Source organism: Clinocottus analis, unplaced genomic scaffold, assembly GCF_023055335.1.
Source record: "Clinocottus analis isolate CAN_PGR_092001 unplaced genomic scaffold, fCliAna1.0.p SCAF_8, whole genome shotgun sequence".
NCBI classification, from domain to species: domain Eukaryota; kingdom Metazoa; phylum Chordata; class Actinopteri; order Perciformes; family Cottidae; genus Clinocottus; species Clinocottus analis.
The window spans coordinates 10,160,883-10,180,470 of NW_027176240.1; the positions used below are offsets into that span (position 1 = coordinate 10,160,883).

The window sequence follows — 19,588 nt, forward strand, 5'->3', positions numbered from 1 at the left end:
GGGTAGACTTTGTTATTATTGTGATAGTTAAAGCCATATTGTGCCGTTAAACAGCAGAGAGGTGGTTGTGGAGAAAGTGATCTGTGGATCTTCCTGACTGCCTTCACTGTGCCGTGAGGTGGGTAAACAACCCCACCCGGTGGTCAGATCTGTCTCATCTCGACGTCTCTGCAGATCAGATCCCAATATGACCAAGTCTCCTTTTGGGTTATTTTAAGTCTTTGTATGGGCCCAGACAAAAGGAGGGAGGAGAATTACAATCACATAAATCAATATATTCATCATACTTTTTTTTTTCAAAAAAGATACTATAAATACCAAAAATAAAGAAAACAACATGCTCCGCATACTTTTGTCTACTTCATAAAACGTTTTTGCAGTGTTATTTAATTAATAATGTCCATTAGAATTGAAGTCAGTCCAATTATATGCATGGTCAAACCTATATTACATCACAAATATTCTCCTAAACTTTGCAACACTTAAACATAATCATCCAAGGATTTGCCATATTCCAGACACACACACACACACACACACACACACACACACACACACACACACACACACACACACACACACACACACACACACATATATATATATATATATATATATATATATATATATATATATATATATATATATATATATATATATATATATATATATATATATATATATATTACTTTTGCTGGACCAATTGACAACGTGTACAAATTCATTGAAATAACACTCGTAGAGCTGGTCAGCTGTTTCTTAACCAATCATGTGTTGTCTACCTTCCACGCCCAAAGGTTTCCAACAACTCATGTCTTCCACGACAAACAACGCCCCACTGTGTCACGGCAAGGTGCTGCTTTCACAGACCTCCATGAAGCTCCGATTTTTTAACTCCAACTTCTGTGTGACTGATTTGGCCTTGTTTGGTGATTACATTATATTAAGAAGATCATCTCAATATACGCCTGTTATTGACCTCCATAGATAAAATTAGGTTGATACAGCAGGACAAAAGGACAGGGGTGAAATTACGAACTGAAGTAAAAATAGAAAATATGTAAGACCAATTCAATACAAAATTATAGGACAAGTAAAAGTGGTGTGATTAATTGTAGCAGAGACATTTAAACAGTGTACACCCAGCTAATATGTAACGTTATAGTGAGTAAGTAGCCTAATGCTACTTAGTGTTTATCTTTATTGTTATATAAGTATAATATAAGGCAGTATTATTTATACCGTTCATATATTTAAAAAACAGCATAACTTATAAACATAATATAGTATAGTTTAGTATACTATAATATTGCATGGGGCACAATATATAGTACAATAGGCCTAAAAGGAGAGATAAAGTTGAGTTGGGTATAACGGAAAATAGTCTGTACATATTTACCTCCCTGTCATTTACGGTGAGTCTGTGTTTTACTATACTTTTAAATCTCCCAGAAGGCAGCATAGCTCCAGTGGCGCCGTGATATTGAGAGGTCATACATTTTCGAAAAAGAAGGCCAACCAGGTACGTGTGATTGCTGACAGCATCCACATATTTAATTAATTAAATTGATAAAGCACACTTCGACTAAGTCAGAGTTTACACTGCATCAACGTTCGTCTTTGTAACGGAAACTAAAGCGAGAGCTAGCATGTTAGTTAGCGCGTAAACTACCGAGCTAACCTAACTAACGCTAGCTGTTTTTAGATTACCAAAAGAAATCTGGAGTGGTTCGGATGGCGTGAAAAATCTGTTTTATTGTCCAGCTTAACATATAATGCTGTGGGGATTGTATTCTATTTGAATGTGCAGTTTCAGTTGTGTTTTATCTCATGTGTGTGTGTCAATGGTACTTTGAGCTGGCTACCTAGCTAGCTGAGAGGAACCAACTGAAACTGAAACACCGGGCAGCGTGTCGTGATACACACAGTCCCATCTGTGACTGTGGGTGTCACGTTATTTCTCTGATCAGCTCCTTGCAATGTGACCCTCACGTTGCTGTCTCATTGCAAGGAGCTAATCAAAGAAAGCGGATATGTTTGACTTTAGGGTTATAGCGAAACAATCAGCATTTGTTTTTGTGTTTTAGCTACATGTTCAGTGTGTGTCACGTTATGCTCTTGCATTGGTAGTTTGCAGCTATGACCCAAGAGCGGATATGGTCTTGTCAAGACCTGAAAACTGCAGGGCTGCATATTCACATGCAGAACATTCCTGTCCTAGTGTCGTCAAACTGCTCAACTAGAGACACGTCTCATTTACACTGACTCACTATATGTACATAGGCAAAGGACTATAACGACAGCTGAATAATCAAGTATTGGGCAACTGTTGTCTCGTACTTACAATAGTGTGTGTGTGTGTGTGTGTGTGTGTGTGTGTGTGTGTGTGTGTGTGTGTGTGTGTGTGTGTGTGTAAATAAAATGATACAAGATGTTTGAGATCAGACTTATGATGAATGTTTTCAAAGAACCTTCAGTCTGACAAAACAACAGTTTTTAGTTTGACAGAGTGAGAACAACGGTTAGAAAACTTGATCAATGTCAAACTGTGTTCTTTGTGTTTATTGAGTCAGTAAACCTTGTTGACTAGTCTGTCTAGAGCTATTTATTTTCTTTTGATCATAGAAATGCATGTACTGTATATATTTGTCAAAGTATTTTGGAAGTATTGTTACAGCCCCAGCTTGTGAAGTACTGTGCATAACTTTACCTCCTTGTTTGTTTATCCAGCTGATATGGAAAAACATGTAACATGGTGTGAATACTAATTATCACGTTTGCTGTTAATTAAAGCAAGCCAGCATGTCTGAAGAGCTGTCCCTCAACATAAACATCAAGGAGCCAAGATGGGACCAAGGCACATTTATGGGGCGCGCCAAGCACTTCTTCATGGTCACAGATCCCAGGAACGTCCTGCTGTCCTCTGCGACTTTGGAGGAGGCCAGAGTGACCATGGAAAACTACAGGTAGAGGGTCAGGAGATGAGAGAATAAGTAGGAGAACTAATTCCTCACTGAAAATGAGAATTGATGTGGCCAGTTGTGTGATTTACACTGAAATCAGTTCATATTTTGAACTGATTCATATAGTGTGTAACTAAATGCAAAAAAATACGTAGGCATATCTGGGATGTAGAAAATACACATTTTTTGTTAATTGTGTTCCTATATGAAAATAAATGTGTTTGAAAGACAACTGTTGCTTTTGAAGTATGTGGAAAATACTACATCACTCCACTGTTTTGCCGCCTTCAGAGCCGGGATCGCAAAGCCTGGTCTGACGGAGGATGAGCTCTGGAGAGCCAAATACGTCTACGACTCCGCCTTCCACCCCGACACGGGAGAGAAGATGTTTGTGATTGGCCGGATGTCCGCTCAGGTGCCGATGAACATGTCCATCACAGGCAGCATGCTCACCTTCTACAGGTACAGCAATGTCTTCTAAACACTAGCTGTAAAATTACTTAATCAAAATTAAATGCAGAAAGTAGAAGAAATAAAAATGTGCTAAATATGATAGTTTATATATGATTTAAATGTAATACAGCGTCCAACACTGCATATAAATAGAGATGTTAATCCCTACACTGAGTGACATTTGTATTCTTTAAGAGGATTTTCAGTCACTGCTGAATGCTGATATATCATTGGGCCGCTGAGAGGAAAGTAAAGTCATGTGATTCAGCTGAACCATCAAATTGATTAACAACAAAAAGTAACTCATCTAATAGATTACAAGAAGTGATTAATCTCAAATTAAAAAATAATAATTGATTTGGTCTCATTTAGAATAAAGCAAAAAGTGGAAGTCTTCTAAAATAAATTAGTCACTGGAAAGAAATGATGACGTAAAATAAAGTTTTGCAACATGGAACGGAATTTGCACAACAGGCGTTTGCAAAATATAAATTCGTGGAATTAGTTGAAAATGAACTGCAATAAGCAGAATGAAAACGTCTCCCATAATATTGAAATGGATACTTAAATTACTATTTTATATTTTGTCTATATTTATTTATTATTTCATGATGTCTTGTTCATTTATTTAACATTGATACTTTACATTATTAGAATTGTTGTTTTATAATATCTTATTATTAAAAAAAAACATTTTTATCTGGTGATTAGACAAGCGATCGTCAGGATATTAGTGTCATTTTTGCATGCTACCACTGGAGGGAGATAAAGTATAACATTTCAAATTCTGCAGATCGTTAGTAGATAGACTTTAAATAGTAAGAATTTGCACAACACATAAAGGTAAGCTTGATTAACATTAATCACCGATGATTTTATAGCAGCAAGAAAAAACATCTCTTGATAAATGTGGTGTTTTTTTGTTCGCAATGCTCCACTAAGAGATGGTTATTGATCTTTATCTACCAACTTTATTCAAAATGGAACTTCTGGGTTTTAAAGAATGGGTAGTTACAGAGTAAAATAAGTAATGATCAAGGGTACATGTGTTGTGCTTAATGTCACAACTGTCCCACTGTCTTTCTATCTTGTGGACTGGAGACATGGATTATTTTTGCTTGTATGCACTTCTACGATAAACTCTTTCGCTGCGGTGCCAAACATTGTTTATTTGTGCTGTACACTGTGAACTCTCACGTCCTCAAACACACTGTGGTTGTCCCCTCTTGTTTACAGAACCACTCCGGCTGTGGTGTTCTGGCAGTGGGTTAACCAGTCCTTCAACGCTGTCGTCAACTACACCAACCGCAGTGGAGACGCCCCCATGACTGTGAAGTAGGGAGGACTTCTCACTTCCCTTCCACTCTAGATCTTTCCTGCCCTCCCTCTAAACTAGTGTCTGTAAGGAGGCTGTGGAAGCTGCTGTCCTCTCTCCTTCCCTCACAGCGGTATTACGTTCCACAGTTAAGCATGTTCAGCCCCACGTAACCATGCACTCGTGCTGATATAGGTTTTATGCTCCCGGTTGATGTCATGCCAACCTGCATTTGCATACTTCTCTCGTTGCACAACAACAATATTTGTCAAACGCTCTAGAAATGCATCAAATGCATGTCCACTACCGTTCAAAAGTTTGGGGTCACTTAGAATTTTTTTTTTAAAAAGCACTTTTTTTTTTCAATGACGATAATATAAAATTAATCAGAAATACACTCTATACATTGTTAATGTGTTAAAGGACTATTCTAGGTGGAAACGTCTGGTTCTTTAAGAAAATATCTATATCGGTGTATAGAGGCCCATTTCCAGCAAATATCACTCCAGTGTTCTAATGGTACATTGTGTTTGCTAATCGACTAATGGATGATTAGAAACCCCTTGACAGCCCTTGTGCAATTATGTTAGCACAGCTGAAAACAGTTCTGCTGGTGAGAGAAGCTATGAAACTGGCCTTCGTTTGAGCTAGTTGAGTATCTGGAGCATCACATTTGTGTGTTCGATTATACTCTCAAAATCTCCAGAAAAAGAGAACTTTCATGTGAAACTCGCCAGTCAATTCTTGTTCTTGTTCTTAGAAATGAAGGCTATTCCAGGCGAGAACTTGCGAAGAAACTAAAACATTTGTCTGGGTGACCCCAAACTTTTAAACGGTAGTGTACCTATGAAGAATAAGAATGTTGCCTTTAGAACATGCAAATTCATATTTATATGTTAATAAGCATGTCATTAAGGATACATGATCCAGTGCGGATGTTCTTGTTTTTTACTTTTGCACATCCAAACATAGCCTGAATTGGCACACTTTACTACGAAATGTTCTGCTTTACTTTCCCTGATTGACAGCCGCGGACTTCATGTGCCGTAGTGCAAGTCATCGATTGATGATGTGTGTAAATGTTGAAAAGGAAGTCGGTAATTAATGTGTGAGATGTATCCACTTTGTCTCTCCGCAGTCAACTTGGTGTCGCCTACATCAGTGCTACTACTGGAGCTGTAGTCACGGCGCTGGGTTTCAAGGCTCTAGCTTCGGTAAAGACTGTGGTCCAAGTTAATAAACGGATACAGACCAATGATCTGAATATCTATTTGTGCATTTGAGCAAAGATTTGCTGTCTGAATGTCTTCTTGATTCTTTATCTTTGCAGCGTCTCCCGCCGATTGCCAGCCGGTTTGTCCCCTTTGCTGCCGTTGCGGCTGCTAACTGTATCAACATTCCCTTCATGAGACAGAGGTGAGGTTTCGTGAAAGCCGAATCCCTCTGCTTTGTTCACTCATGAGCTATTAGGAACTCTTGACGGCTGCTGCTCTACATAACTTTAGTTTTCGTTTCCTCCAGGGAGTTGAAGTACGGTATCCCTGTGATGGATGAGAATGGAAACCGGTTAGGAGAGTCTCCGAATGCTGCTAAGCAGGCCATTATGCAGGTTGTGGTGTCGAGGATCGGCATGGCAGTGCCAGCAATGGGTAATGTTGACGGGATGTCTACTGGTTTTTCTTGTGGCTCTAAAACCGTACCGTCTTTATGGCATGAGAGATACAACTCTGGTCCCATTAGATGCGTACTAAAGCATACCTGAGGTTAGAATTTTTCTTTACCTAATTTTCTTGGACTTTTTCTTTTACAGCCATTCCCCCTGTTATAATGAATTCTCTGGAGAAGAAAGCTTTCATGAAGGTAAGCACACTGCATGCACGACTGTCATTCTGTTGTTTTATTTTAGTCAGTGGATTTACTGTCTGTACTTTGAGAGGTGGAAAAGAGTCCTGTTGCATTCCACATGTTACACATACATCGCATTGTTATGTGCGCACAGACAGACGTGTTGTCAAATGTTGAACTTGACTTTCTCTCCCTTGCAGCGGTTTCCAATTCTAAACGCTCCAGTCCAGGTGGGGCTCGTCGGTTTGTGGTAAGTCAATTACACATAATGGACTCTATTATCTGTACTTTCAAAGGAAAGAGGGACATTGTGTAATACCTCCCTTTCTATTTCTTGTGTTCAGCCTGGTGTTTGCAACTCCTTTGTGCTGCGCCCTCTTCCCGCAAAAAAGGTACAAACAGCCACACGTACGCACTCCTTGGAAAAGGCGGTCAAACTTGTACATGCAGTGTTATCCAACACATCGACAGCATTTTAATCATGTTCAACAATCTCTTTGTAGCTCTATGAGTGTGAGCGGGCTGGAGGAAAGTCTGCAGGAGAGGATACGAGAGATCAGTCCCAACACCACCACCGTTTACTTCAACAAGGGCCTGTAGGACCAGCCAACGCATCTACAGGCACACATCAAAGACACACTCGCACACATGCTATACACACGTACGTTGTCCTGCGGCACAAGTGGGACGGCAAAACTTGATTTATGTTTTTCGTTGTTTTGTGTGCTTCCGCTTTTTTTTTTTTTAAATTTAACTACATGGAGCTGCTCAAAGTGTACCAGTAGAGGGTTAGGGTGTCGAGTATTAACTGAAGGAAAAACAAAAACACTTTGAGAAGGAAGAGCACCGAGGGTTCTCTCTGTACCCAGATGCCACTTCTTTAGAAAAGAAAAACTGACTCCTGTTTTAGTTTTTTTTATTTTTGTGTCATGTGTTTTTTTTGTCTTCCTTTGGTCAGAACTGCCTACAGGAAGGCAGCTCATGAAGTTCCTGGTTTGTGTTTCAATATTTCATGTTGCATTCAGGTTAACTTCCTGTTTTAAGTCATCTGGTTAATCTTTCATAACTCCAGATTCAAATGAAGGCTTGTAATTGCTTCTGAATGTTGCTTTTTTTTGCCTTTTCATTTAGTTTTCCGTTTTCCAATTCCTGGCTAGTCAGCATTGCCGTATTAGCTATTACACACTGACTATAGTACATTAAAATTATATCTACTAATTATTTTCCTCCTTGTAGTGAAAATCCCAGTGTGATTAGCTTTGAATAGTTCAATCTTTTGATGTACTCGTACTTGTTAACCCGTGCAGCTTCTTGCTCTCTTCAACTCTCCTCAAGTGTACTTAAGCCCCTTCATATTCATAGACCAGGTATTTAGGTGCTAGGTACACTGTGGCAAAGAAAAATACAACAAGATATACTGCAAAGGCTCACAAAGCACAGCCGTAAATATAAATATGTACTGTTGCCGTGGCAGTGCCGGCCTGTTTTTCAAGGCCTTTTATCATTTGAAGTAACTTTATGAATTAGTGCAGTCTCTATCTTTAGTGGCATATGATTGACATGTTTGATTGATTTGGTTGGTGCTTGTTTGGAGGTTGTTAGTTGGGGGAATATTTACTTAGTTGTGTCTAATTTCAGTTCCTTAAGGTCGGATATCAGGGTTCTTTTATGCAGCAACAAGCTGCAAAACTGCCGTTTGTAAAAAGAGCCATTGATGTCCCCTTGTACCAAATGAAAGTAGCATGTTAACTTTGTCACGCAACATAGCATGTTGCGTGACAAAGTCAAATTCCTAAATGGTTATTTCTAGGTAGGGCAGTGGGTAACTGTGTGCACAGTCCTTGTTGTGTTTTTGTAAAAGCAGTCAGTTTAAGCTTCTCTGATGAAATCTGTTCACATTGTCGCCAAAACACACGACTGTCTGGTGTGGTTCGATAGTGGTGATTGTGTAAGTGAGGAAATATTAGCAGTATTATCCCGGTGTTGTCTCTCTAGATTATGCAAAAATGAATATATTTTATATATATATATATATATACATACATACATGATGTACAATATATTATGGAGCACATATGCATGAGGAATCTTAGGGATTTTAACTTCAAGGTGTGCCTCTGTTAGTGAATCCACCGGTTGGGCCCACATATGCATTGGAAGACGACGTCAGCCGCTCGTACGACGAGAGCACGGAGTCTGCTGCTAATTAGCGAGGCCACCTCTCGGGCTAATGAGTTTTCGGATTAGAGGATTGGTTCTCCGGTAGGACTTTACTTCACGATACAGTGGACAGTCACGGTCACAGATTACCAACTGTGATTCAATGTTTTTAACAGTGAGATTGTTTAAACTTAAATTCACCTCCATCGAGCATCTGGAGTTTGTGTTTCAGAAATTAGAAGTTGAAGTTTGATTTAAAGTAGACTGATTGAGGGTTTTAAGGGACTGTAGCTTCTGCACAATTATCAACTTCCGTACAGAAATGTACAATAGTCGTGTTTAGATGTGATACTGAAATTGAAGGTTTTATTTCCAAAGTGTTCAACAGATAATTTTATAAACACATTCGAGCCTCAAAGACCGTCTTGATACAACTCCTCACTTCTGTCTGAAGATGAACATGTTTTTGTTTTATTTTTAAATGATGGATCTTATTTTGGTATCAAACTTTTTAAAGTTTACTTTCCCATTGTCTTCAATATTTTCATTTAAACACCCGGACATTCGCTACTGTTTAAGTCCCTCGGCCCCTCTTGTGACACAAGGACATGGTCCGATGCACTGCGGGACAGTGTTTCAGAGTTAGCATCACTCATGTATTCCAATATTTGAAAAGTACCACGGCTGCACCATTAGGACATAGTTATCGTGTTGTGTTTGGGGTGTTTTCCTGCTGAGGATGAAACTGCACTATCTAACCTTTGCTGTGCTGCTGTAGGAGCTCGATGGATTTGTGTTGCTTTTTAAAGGAAGCTTCTGAATGTGTTTATTGAAGATTGTATTTGTTTATGGTGCTGGATGATGTTGACTGAACCTACTGCTAATTAATAATCTCTACAATGTCTGGCAGTAGTCGTTAAGCATAACCAAGTCGCTTTAGCTTCTGTGTTTTTCCTTTTGTGTTTTTCTGCTCTTGAAATTATGACACAAAACTGTCAAGAACAAAACTGGAGGGTTTTTGTCGGCATTTAAATCCATTTGTAAACGTGTGTCTCAGCTTGTGACCGTAACATGTTGCACCAATAGATCTCGCCAAAGATAAGACGGGTATGAATTGGACAGAATTGAGAAGAGTGTTGCTTTTTAATGTTTTGTTTCAGCTTTATCGCATGGGCCTTTTTCCCAGGCTTTTACTCACTTGTTTTCTTTTAAAAAATATTTTTTTTAACAGAAATGGTCCTCATCTTTATCAGTGTTACTCAACAGCACACCAAATGTTTCAGAAACATAGCAACATATTGTCATTAACACAGTTTATAGACAGGAAATATAAATAAATCCTGACACACAGTTTAGTTAAGGATCATATGTTTGGCATTGATTTCATTGACATTCAATAAATTCCTATAATAAACATGACTTCACTTAACATCGGAGAATTTTGTCGCCCTGATTGAAAAAACCCACTAATTTCAGAATCTTATGGCGCGAAACATGAAGAAAAGGTCAAATCTTTGCATATTGAAGACACAAATGAAAAGACAATCCGTTATTTTTAACACTCCATGAATGTTTTTGTTTGTACATACACATGAAGATCTGTCAGTGTTGGTGCACAGTGTTTTCTCCCTCTATTTTGTATTGTGATTAAATATATTTCCTTGATGTGGAATGTATTTTACTCCGAGCAATAGAATAAAATATGTTACGTTAAAGTCCAAACTTGTCTGCTTTATTTAACAGTGTTAAACATTGTATATTTAAAATATATAATGTCCTCCTCCAACTTCTGAGGACCAGAAAATGAACTGAAGATCTGATGTGGCTTGTTTGTTCAACAACAAGGACGTGTGAGGCAATCGGATTAAACTTAATCTGAAATGGTACAATATGTTTTGGCCGCACGAATACAAACCCGACTATGTATTTTACATCTAGGTCTACTGACGTCTTGGTTGAGATGTCACATGATGAAATAATTTACAGGATTAGTGATTTAATCCGGATAACCAGTGAATTTGTACTGACATGTTTGAACTCATCCTGAGCCTTCAACAGAATGAGAACTTCAGTATCCTCTGTGGATATTGTGTTCCTGTCACGATGATGCATTCATAGGTTAAAAGAAATATTCACCAGGAAAATAATACAAGCTGTTATTTTTGCTCATTTTAGTTATTTCATTGTATATGAAGTGCAGCTGAAAAGCTCACAGGTATAGATTTTCAAAACTTTGGATTATTAACATTTATGTTAGATGGATCAGTCATGGTCAGTTTGTCAGGTCTTTTTTTTTTTAAATCAGAAAAATGTCTAGTCCATCCAAATAATATAATAACTTAGTATTTAACATCTGTAAGGACTTCTGAAATAAATGCATGCGATGCATACTGCCGATTGAGTTCCATGTTTGTACTGGAGGGTGTGGTCATACATGCTAGTTACTAAACATTCATCTCCTCCTGCCAGTAAATCAGAATGAATTCCATTGGTTTGTCTGAAAAAAAGCAGGTGCTAGAAATATAGAAACATCCATAAGAGTTGGTAGAAACGTATACATGCAGATTAAAAACAAATCAAACGCAGGAGCACAACGAAGATATGGTGATGAGGTCTTTATTTATTACTTATGTACAGGAAAACACAATCTCTCTTACGCACAAACACACACACACATGCGTCATTCAGGCAGCACCGACACTCCTCAACATGACGACAGTGGCTGAACCTGTATGTGTTTGAGCATCAAACCTGCTCCTCTCAATGATGAGTTTGGATTCAAGTTGTCATTATCACACACACAAACCGCACACACTGGTCCGCCATGTTGGAGGCCCATCCAGGTGACTGACCAGGAGAAGCAAACAAAGGCAACACATGTATGACAAATGCACCACCAAACAACAGCAAATAGAATAATTCATCGATTGTGTAAACCAGCATTTAGATTGATTTACGTGATTCTCTAAAATAATTACCTTCAATTAAATGGCATAAGTCCCTTACTACCTGTTTTTAATACCCGTCTCAAAAACACTAGCTGCTAGGTGTCTGCAGAGGTATATCGGTGACAAATCTTGAAATAATATTGGTCCTGAACCAACAGTAAATGAATGTGCAAAGACACAGAGGTATGTTGTGATATTAGACAGTGCAGACGTCAGTGTCATGATATTTCAATGATGGACAAACTTTGACTGCATCTCAGCATCTCAAGTTAAAACTAAAGTTATGTTTTGATCTAAGTACAGTGTGCCTTTTTCTAATGACTTGTTTTGGGAAAAGAAATTTAAAAAAAAAAAAAAAACTTATTTTGCTGGTGCAATCTTCTTAACAGCCTCTAAAACATCAGCAGCCTTTACTTTATTGCCAAACTCCTTCTCGCGGTGTTCCAGCAGAATCCCCTGCAAAGACAACATACAGTTCAAATACAGTTTCATTAAACTATATTGAGCCAAATGTCCCTGAGAAGTCGCGCTGACCTGGTCCCCGGCACCGAACACAAACACTCCGCCCAGGACGAAGCCCTCGCCGTTCATGTTGCCCTGGTAACCTGACCTCCAGGCCCGCAGGAAGTTCTGCCACACGCCTAGGCGAATGAACCCCAGAGCCCCCATCTTCCTCTGCAGTGGGCCGTAGAAGATCTTCTACAATCACACAGTTGACTTTCAGTCAAGGGAAATAAAATAGCCTTGTGGGATTTATTAAACTGTTGCTTTAACAGCCAAAATTACTTTTTGTCAACTCTCAAGTCGCCCCTTGACATGAAAACAGTAAGGCGGAAGGACGACTTAAAACCAATCATAAAGCTGTGCGACTTATTTTCATTTTCCAGCTAGTGAATAATAGCCTATTCCCATCCAAGGATCATTCAAACATATGAGGATTTCTCATTCAAGCAACACTCCAATAGTCATTTACACTCCTCTGATTGATGAGGGAATCCAGACCTAACATAGTAATCTCACAAGAGCTGAAACAATTTGTCAAATAACAGAAAACATATTTTGAATAGTTAATAAATTGTTAAATAGCTTGCCAACTAGAATGGGAATAATTTCCGTTTTTCTGACTGCTTCTGTCATAGAAGACCAACAAAAGTGCAACGAAACAAGTGAGGACAGGTTGTCACTTTACACATTACACACAGTACTGTCATCTGTTTGTCTGTGCACTTTATTTAAATGTTATATTCTATCGTATATTTAATATGCTATTTCTTGCACTGTGTTTATTGTTTAAACGTTATGCATCACTCGCCAGGACAAATTCCTTGTATTTAAAAACATACGCGGCAATAAATGGTTTTCATTCTGATTATCAGTATGGGCTGCAGGGGTACCAGTCCTTAAAACATACTAAAAAAAAAGGAGTAAGACTATTTGAATTGTAATTTAAACAGACAGAGGAGAAAGAGTAGCAGTAGCTCTGGAAGATCTGATGTTATCTACCACGGCTAACCTTTTCATCTATGTAGATGTCCCCAGCGAAGTGCGGTCTGAAGTCCTGGATCTCTGTGCCGACGTCCTCCTTCACCACGGCAAGCAGAGGGACCCCGAGCTCTTCCAGCTGGGGCTTCAGAGAGGACAGCTCAGAGGCCTCCTACAGAGAGAGAGATCATCAGGGTAACAAACTCACATACATTGTACACATTTCAACTCTGAATCATCTGCAACACCCTCTCCTTCGTCATTCAGAAACACTTTGTATCACCTCTCTGCACAAAAATCATCCAGGCCGCCTTACAGCCATGACCACAGCCCCGTTCTTTTCCCACAGGCTCTTTGCTTTGATGACGTTCTCATCTGCAGACAAAACAAGAAGAAATGCTTTCTAAAACAAAGTCGACATGTCTCTGATAAAAATTTCAAAAAACACAAGAATGTCATGGGTTTTACTGTCACATACATGAATAATTATCTATTGTGTGGAAGGTAACGGAGGCTACCTTCAAACTGAGAAAAAGCTTGTCACATGAAACATCTAAATATATTACAGTATCACAGTAACTCTACCTTTAGCTTCGGACAAAGACCGTTACAGTGATCTAATCTGTAATAGCAGCAGATTTGAGAAAGCAGCTTTGCCTTAAATCCCACACAAAACCTCATTGAGTGCATGTACAATGCATATGAACATGCAATAGTTAAGCCAACCGGGAATGGCCGATTCTGTGGCAATGAATTGTTAATTCTCCTCATATGGGTTTCACAATAGCTGGTGTTGCGACTAACAGGCTTATTGGTGGTTGACGTGATTATAGAGCCAATCACAAAGGCTCCCTACCATCTCTGGTGGAACGCAGGTCCGCCTCTTCAAGGTTCTCCAGGGACGCCTGAGCAGCTTTAGGGAGACACAGATCAGTGTTGGCCAGGAAGATCCCGGCAAGCGCAGCGCCGACAGCACCCAGACCCAACGACCACATCCCCATCCCGAAGAGCCCGCCCTCCAGCCCGGACACGGAGGACAACACTGCAGAACGAACAGAGAAATGTGTCATATATTTCACACATGCTCAGAATGAACTTGATAAACATTCTTTGCTTTAACAATACAGTTTTTGCAGGTTGCCTTAACATCGCCTGTAGACTCTATGATATTGTATCTTCCTTTCACTTCTTGTTCTTACACAAGAAGACCTCAAACCTCCAAGGCCGAGAGACCAACAAGACCCAGCTTGCAGATGTTGTCTCGAGTATGAAGATATCGTTATGTTTACCAACGTAGCCTCTTATCGCTTCATTCTCATCCATGACATTAAATAGCTCACATACTTATGAAGTAGGCTTCTGAACAATGACGAGATAACCAGTATTTTCTATATTTACTGCAGCTGGTTGTTTCTTAATGAGTCATTCTGGGACCGCTAACTTTGTGTTTATTAGGCTTTCCTTTGTATTTAATTAGACATCTTACAGTTCGATTTGTAGGGCTGAAACTAAGTTTTTTTCATTATAAATCTGTCGATGGTTTCATGCACTGCTTTTTTAATTAGTGAAGCAATTAATCTATGAACAAAGGATAAAACTTTGAACTTCACAAAAGTTATTCATAGCTTTTATCAAACCATTTCACCAAAATCACTGTGCACAGGTCACAGCTGTTTAAAACTGTTTTCAAATAGAATAAAGTTTGGGTTATGGTCAGAAACAGCTCGTTGTGGAGGCAGTCAAATATGTCCTTGGCTGAAGCAGGCTTGTTTGGGTCAGGACTGGCTTTGGCTTTACTTTGGTGAAACAGAGCAGTCTGGGTTCTTAGAAACGGGGGGCTGGCTGCGGTGGAGGTCTGGCTGGTCATGGTGCTCAGAGAGAGGGCCGAACAGCGCAGGGACAGTTTCCACCTCAAAGCTGTCGAACACTTGGACAGAGACGGCATCGCGAAAGACTGACCCCTTTGACTACAAACACCCTCAAGATTTCACTGAAAGAAAGAAACACAAGTCTTTTCTTTAAAAGTTCAACCACTTGTGCCATGCTGCATTTGATTTCACAGATTTAAATTACCTTGGGTTTTTTCTTCATGATTAGACTGCATCGATAAAACCGTATACCTACAGTTTACCCAAGTTTTATCTGCACTAAAAATAGGAATTTATTACCTCTGAAGAGTGGGTAATATCAAAATGAAAAAAACAATAAAAGCATGAAGTAGAAAAGGTGTGATTCTTATCTTAATAAGTATGACGGTTCTCCCTTTTGTAAACAAACTTTCTATATGCACCCAAAGCTCTGCATACAACGCACACAAAGACTTTAATTCATATTAAATAATCGTATACATTCATGCACTGACAATGAAAAATGTACACTTTTGCAGATATTAGAGAAGATTAAACAGATTAAAAAGTAAGAATGTTGTATACTAACTTGTCTCCATGTCCAAAATTAAAAAGAAATGCTTATTCTCCTGTGATTAAGCTCATCCAGTTCCGAACAGTAAATCACTGAAATACATTTGTGTTCTGACGCTTAAGAACAGGGAGGACAAAGGGCTGAAAGAAATGATAACAGTAGCAGCCAATAGAGACGGACGGCCACGCCTGCAACTCAAAGAAGAGTCGAGACTCCCTGAATGTGTCTGAAGAGTGAGCGGTGAGCGTCGCTGTCAGCACTGGTACTACCAGTTACGAACATGACGTAGGGTTAGACAATACTTTGGACACAATTATAAATATCTTTTTTAAAAAAAGAGTTGCATAACATATAATGAGATGTCTGGAAGATGCTTGGATGAAGGGTTGTGTTGTAGTATTTGAAGAGAAATGTACTGCTGTACTTTTTTAAAAGGTACTTCACTTGTGTATTTCCTTTAGATTGTTCTTCTCTACTACCAAGGTACTCTGAAGATGATTCATGTGTAACATGATCGGCTTATAAAATATAATTACATAATTACCTCAAGCTCAAACATATACCCATTCACATGCTACTTACATCTTGATGCATTAGTAATAATGATCCAATGAAATAATAATGTACTGCACAGTGAGTCATTTTACCTCTGATACATGATACATTATTTGACGGCTATAGTTAATAGTTACCTTGAAAATTCAGATTTGTTATTCATGATTACTTTCTGCAATATGTGTCATAGATTTAACAATCCAACAATAGTATATATAATAGTTAAGCAACGTTCAAATAATAGACACATGTGAACACATCTTTCAAATAATAATCAAATAATATCATAGATGTTTGATAATACAGCAATCTGAAAAGGGACATTTTATACCAGCTGTTAAAGTATTTGTAGTACTCGTTTTGCCTTACAATCCATCACTTCAGTAGTTGCTTTTTATCTCCATCAAAAGCTGAACAAAGCTGCCTTAATAATTATTGACCAACAACCCTAAATTGATTTGTACCTATTATGTGCATTATTATGTGTATTAATGTGCATTAATGTTATATGTAATTGTTGTTCTGTATTCCTGCTTGTTCTGGCTTCATTTATGATACGATAAACGTATTAAATATAAGTAGTAACATAGGTAGTAACAACTCTCACAGCTGAACCAACCGTCCTTTTAACGGTCAAACGATGACCTTCCCATGTAATCGATGACAGAACCCGGCGGCTCCACGAGATGACACACATAGTTAGAGATATGTTGACGTTATTTAAGAAGTTATTTCGTGAGGGGACATTATCAAGACAGACTTTCAGTATCCTACAAAGTCTCTGTGGTCACTGTTTTCACAGAGACGATGGGGACGACAGCGGCGTGGCAAACGGCCGATAAACTAGCTATTAACTAGGCTAATCGAGGGAGTCTTGGCTCATTGAGTCCGGGCCTCGAGCTGTCACGGAGCCGCTGAAGCGAGTGCCCATGTTTAGAAGCAATCGTTTCTTAAAAAGTGAACGGAATAGTTGTGTAACAGATGCACACTCACCGAAACCAATGAAGCGATAAGCGGCGCCTCTCTGAGCGGACGTTTTGTAAACAGATTTCGGCGCATGCGCACTAAACCATCCTGGGGAACAGGCAAACTAATCGAGTAACGCTAGCTGGCCAAGAATATTTGGCATGAATGTTTCAGGTGCAAAACAATGTAAAACTCGATACACGGACAGCTAGCTAAATATACAGATACTCGTTCTGCGAACATGATTGGTTTAGTGGTTTATTACATGGCAACACAACATGTGTTTCATCACTTGAACAGTTCAATCTCCCTCATGTCTTGTTGACTGTCTTGTTAAGTGTTGGATCTGTGTGTTAGCATCAGAGCTGTTCTCTCAGCAGAGTTTAGAAACAAATCTTCATTAAAACACACAAAAGACCATCACGCAATCAGGACTAGAACAGCAGACAGTGTGTCAGTTCAAACAGCTAAAGTGACACATTTTAACCACAAATTTAAGATACACACATATCACCAAAAGGGGAATAAGCCCAGAAATGATTTCAATTGACAAATGCAGCGTTTTTATAGGCTGTGATGTAGATAAAACGTATGGGTTAAGCTTACAAAATACAGACATCCAAGTAGAGGCATGCTGCAACCATTGTTATGTAATGCATCACTACAGGCCATTCATTCACTTATTTGAGAGCTATCTGGCCGTGTGGTCTTTCATTGTGCGGGCTGTTCTGAGTACTGCCAGCATATTCACTTTATCCCCAAACTCCTTCTCACGGTGCTCCAGTAGAATACCCTTGGGGGGGGAAACACAATTTTATAACATTCAGATCCACCTTTTAGAACATATTTATTCTGTAATTTACTGCCTACCTGATCTTTAGGCCCAATGACGAAGACTCCACCCAGGACAAGTCCTTCACCTCTTATGTTTCCTCTGAAGCCCCTCCTGTAGGCCCGCCAAAGGTTCCTCCACACGCCAATACGCAGAAACATGGAGAGAAACATCCACCTCACTTTAGGGCCGTAGAAATTTCTCTATGAAAAGAACATAAAGGCAGTTCAGTGTCTTACATTGTGTAACCCTACATGGTTTACTTAATATCTTAAAGCCATGTGTAGAGGCGGACCTTCTGATCCACATAGACGTTCCCAGAGAAGTACTTCTTGAAAAAGTCCAGCTCTTTGCCAATGTTTTCTTTTACCACGGCAAACAGAGGGACTTCAAGGTCCTGTAGCTGGGACTTGAGAGAGGACAGCTCAGCGGCCTCCTAGACAGGAACGGACACAGAACCAAATAGGATGGATGAAAGTTATCTCGTTCAGTGACTCCAGAGTTCTTATTACTGATACACTACACGCCTGTGATTTAGTACCTCTCTGCACAATAATCATCCAGGTCGTCGTACAACCATGACCACAGCTCCGGTCTTGTCCCACAGCGTTTTGGCCCTGTATCGCTCATGGACTGAAAGAGACAAAGTTGCATTGTTATTACTGAATTTTCTTTAATATGAATAACTGAAGAAATCCATTAACTGTCGTGTCCCTAATGAATGATGCTGTCCCTGTTTGGGTCAACTACACGTTTGTGGAGTGATTTGTGCGCTCTCATAATCTAATCTCTAAAGTTGGATTTTGAACTGCTGGCGTTCACATTGGCCTACATCTTTTATTTGTGGCATGTGTAAAGACAACAGGGGTTTGTGTTAATCAATCTTAAGTATTAGAAGTTCAGAGAGTTAAAATAGTTATAGAAGAATGAATGAAAACATTTTTGTTCGTACAAATTATCTTTTTTGTTTCTTTGTTGAGCTGCGATGGAAGAATAGCAACACAGAGACAGGTTGTTATAATACAAATCTGTAACTGTTTGCAGTGCAAAAGTTCAGCATGTCTGCAAGATGATATTCAGTTGTTTTCCGTTTTCAGACTCACCCCCTCCAGTGGTCTTCAGTTCCGTTTCCTCCAGCACTTGTAGGTTGACCCATGTTGGTTCGGACTGGAACCAGTCTGTGACGGAGCTGATGAGCTCTGCAACAAACAGGCTCACCGCCTTTAGGACTGTGGCCACACTCACCATGACCCTCAACTCGCTCCGCAGGCCACCTGCATGTCAGAAGATTCACTTTCAAAAATGCTTCTGGTTCAGGAATTTCTTACAAGATTTAAATGTTTTATCTAATCAGCTCTTCAGATAACTTTAGCCTGGATATTTATATCTTTAAAGAGCTTTAAACAGGTGTGTTTTCAAATTGATCAACATATTTGTTACTTTGTTCAAAAAGCGGGAATGCACTTTCCCTCGTGACTGCTTGACACTCATTCAGCATTTGATTGGATTAACAACATGCATGAAGTACACATTAACAAAAGAAAAATACAAATATCATTTTAAAAAAAGGTAACCTAACGTTTGTTATCATACAATATTTTTAACCAAAGTGTAAAGGCGATACTCACCTGCCTGTGCCTCGCTGCTA

General features: G+C 39.2%; 2 protein-coding genes and 1 pseudogene across 3 annotated transcripts; 1 reads left to right on the forward strand and 2 right to left on the reverse strand.

The window, feature by feature from the left end:
- The first annotated feature begins 1,389 nt into the window (after positions 1 to 1,389).
- Positions 1,390 to 10,458, forward strand: sfxn3 (sideroflexin 3). Its single transcript, XM_068568180.1, has 11 exons — positions 1,390 to 1,522; positions 2,794 to 2,966; positions 3,255 to 3,425; positions 4,653 to 4,751; positions 5,870 to 5,945; positions 6,062 to 6,147; positions 6,253 to 6,380; positions 6,542 to 6,591; positions 6,777 to 6,826; positions 6,921 to 6,968; positions 7,080 to 10,458. The coding sequence occupies exons 2-11, from the start codon at positions 2,803 to 2,805 to the stop codon at positions 7,174 to 7,176; spliced, it is 969 nt and encodes a 322-aa protein (XP_068424281.1). The 5' UTR covers positions 1,390 to 1,522; positions 2,794 to 2,802; the 3' UTR covers positions 7,177 to 10,458.
- Positions 10,459 to 11,335: 877 nt separating this feature from the next.
- On the reverse strand, positions 11,336 to 17,246 carry LOC137780211 (peroxiredoxin-like 2A). Of its 2 annotated transcripts, none has more exons than XM_068568646.1 (6): positions 17,136 to 17,246; positions 14,023 to 14,208; positions 13,450 to 13,541; positions 13,198 to 13,338; positions 12,219 to 12,383; positions 11,336 to 12,140 (listed from the first exon to the last, which is right to left on the reverse strand). In XM_068568646.1, the coding sequence occupies exons 2-6, from the start codon at positions 14,165 to 14,167 to the stop codon at positions 12,045 to 12,047; spliced, it is 639 nt and encodes a 212-aa protein (XP_068424747.1). In that variant the 5' UTR covers positions 14,168 to 14,208; positions 17,136 to 17,246; the 3' UTR covers positions 11,336 to 12,044. The 2 variants fall into 2 exon arrangements, with proteins under 2 accessions (XP_068424747.1, XP_068424746.1); XM_068568645.1 differs by lacking the exon at positions 17,136 to 17,246 and adding an exon at positions 15,603 to 15,623.
- Positions 17,247 to 17,646: 400 nt separating this feature from the next.
- LOC137780104 (peroxiredoxin-like 2A) lies at positions 17,647 to 19,203 on the reverse strand (annotated as a pseudogene).
- Positions 19,204 to 19,588: the final 385 nt, after the last annotated feature.

Coding starts and splice junctions, on each gene's coding strand:
- sfxn3 (XM_068568180.1), top strand. CDS start 2,803: ATGTCTGAAGAGCTGTCCCTCAACATAAACATCAAGGAGCCAAGATGG. Junction 6,148..6,252: donor ATTCCCTTCATGAGACAGAG/GTGAGGTTTCGT, acceptor CGTTTCCTCCAG/GGAGTTGAAGTACGGTATCC. Junction 6,592..6,776: donor AGAAGAAAGCTTTCATGAAG/GTAAGCACACTG, acceptor TCTCCCTTGCAG/CGGTTTCCAATTCTAAACGC.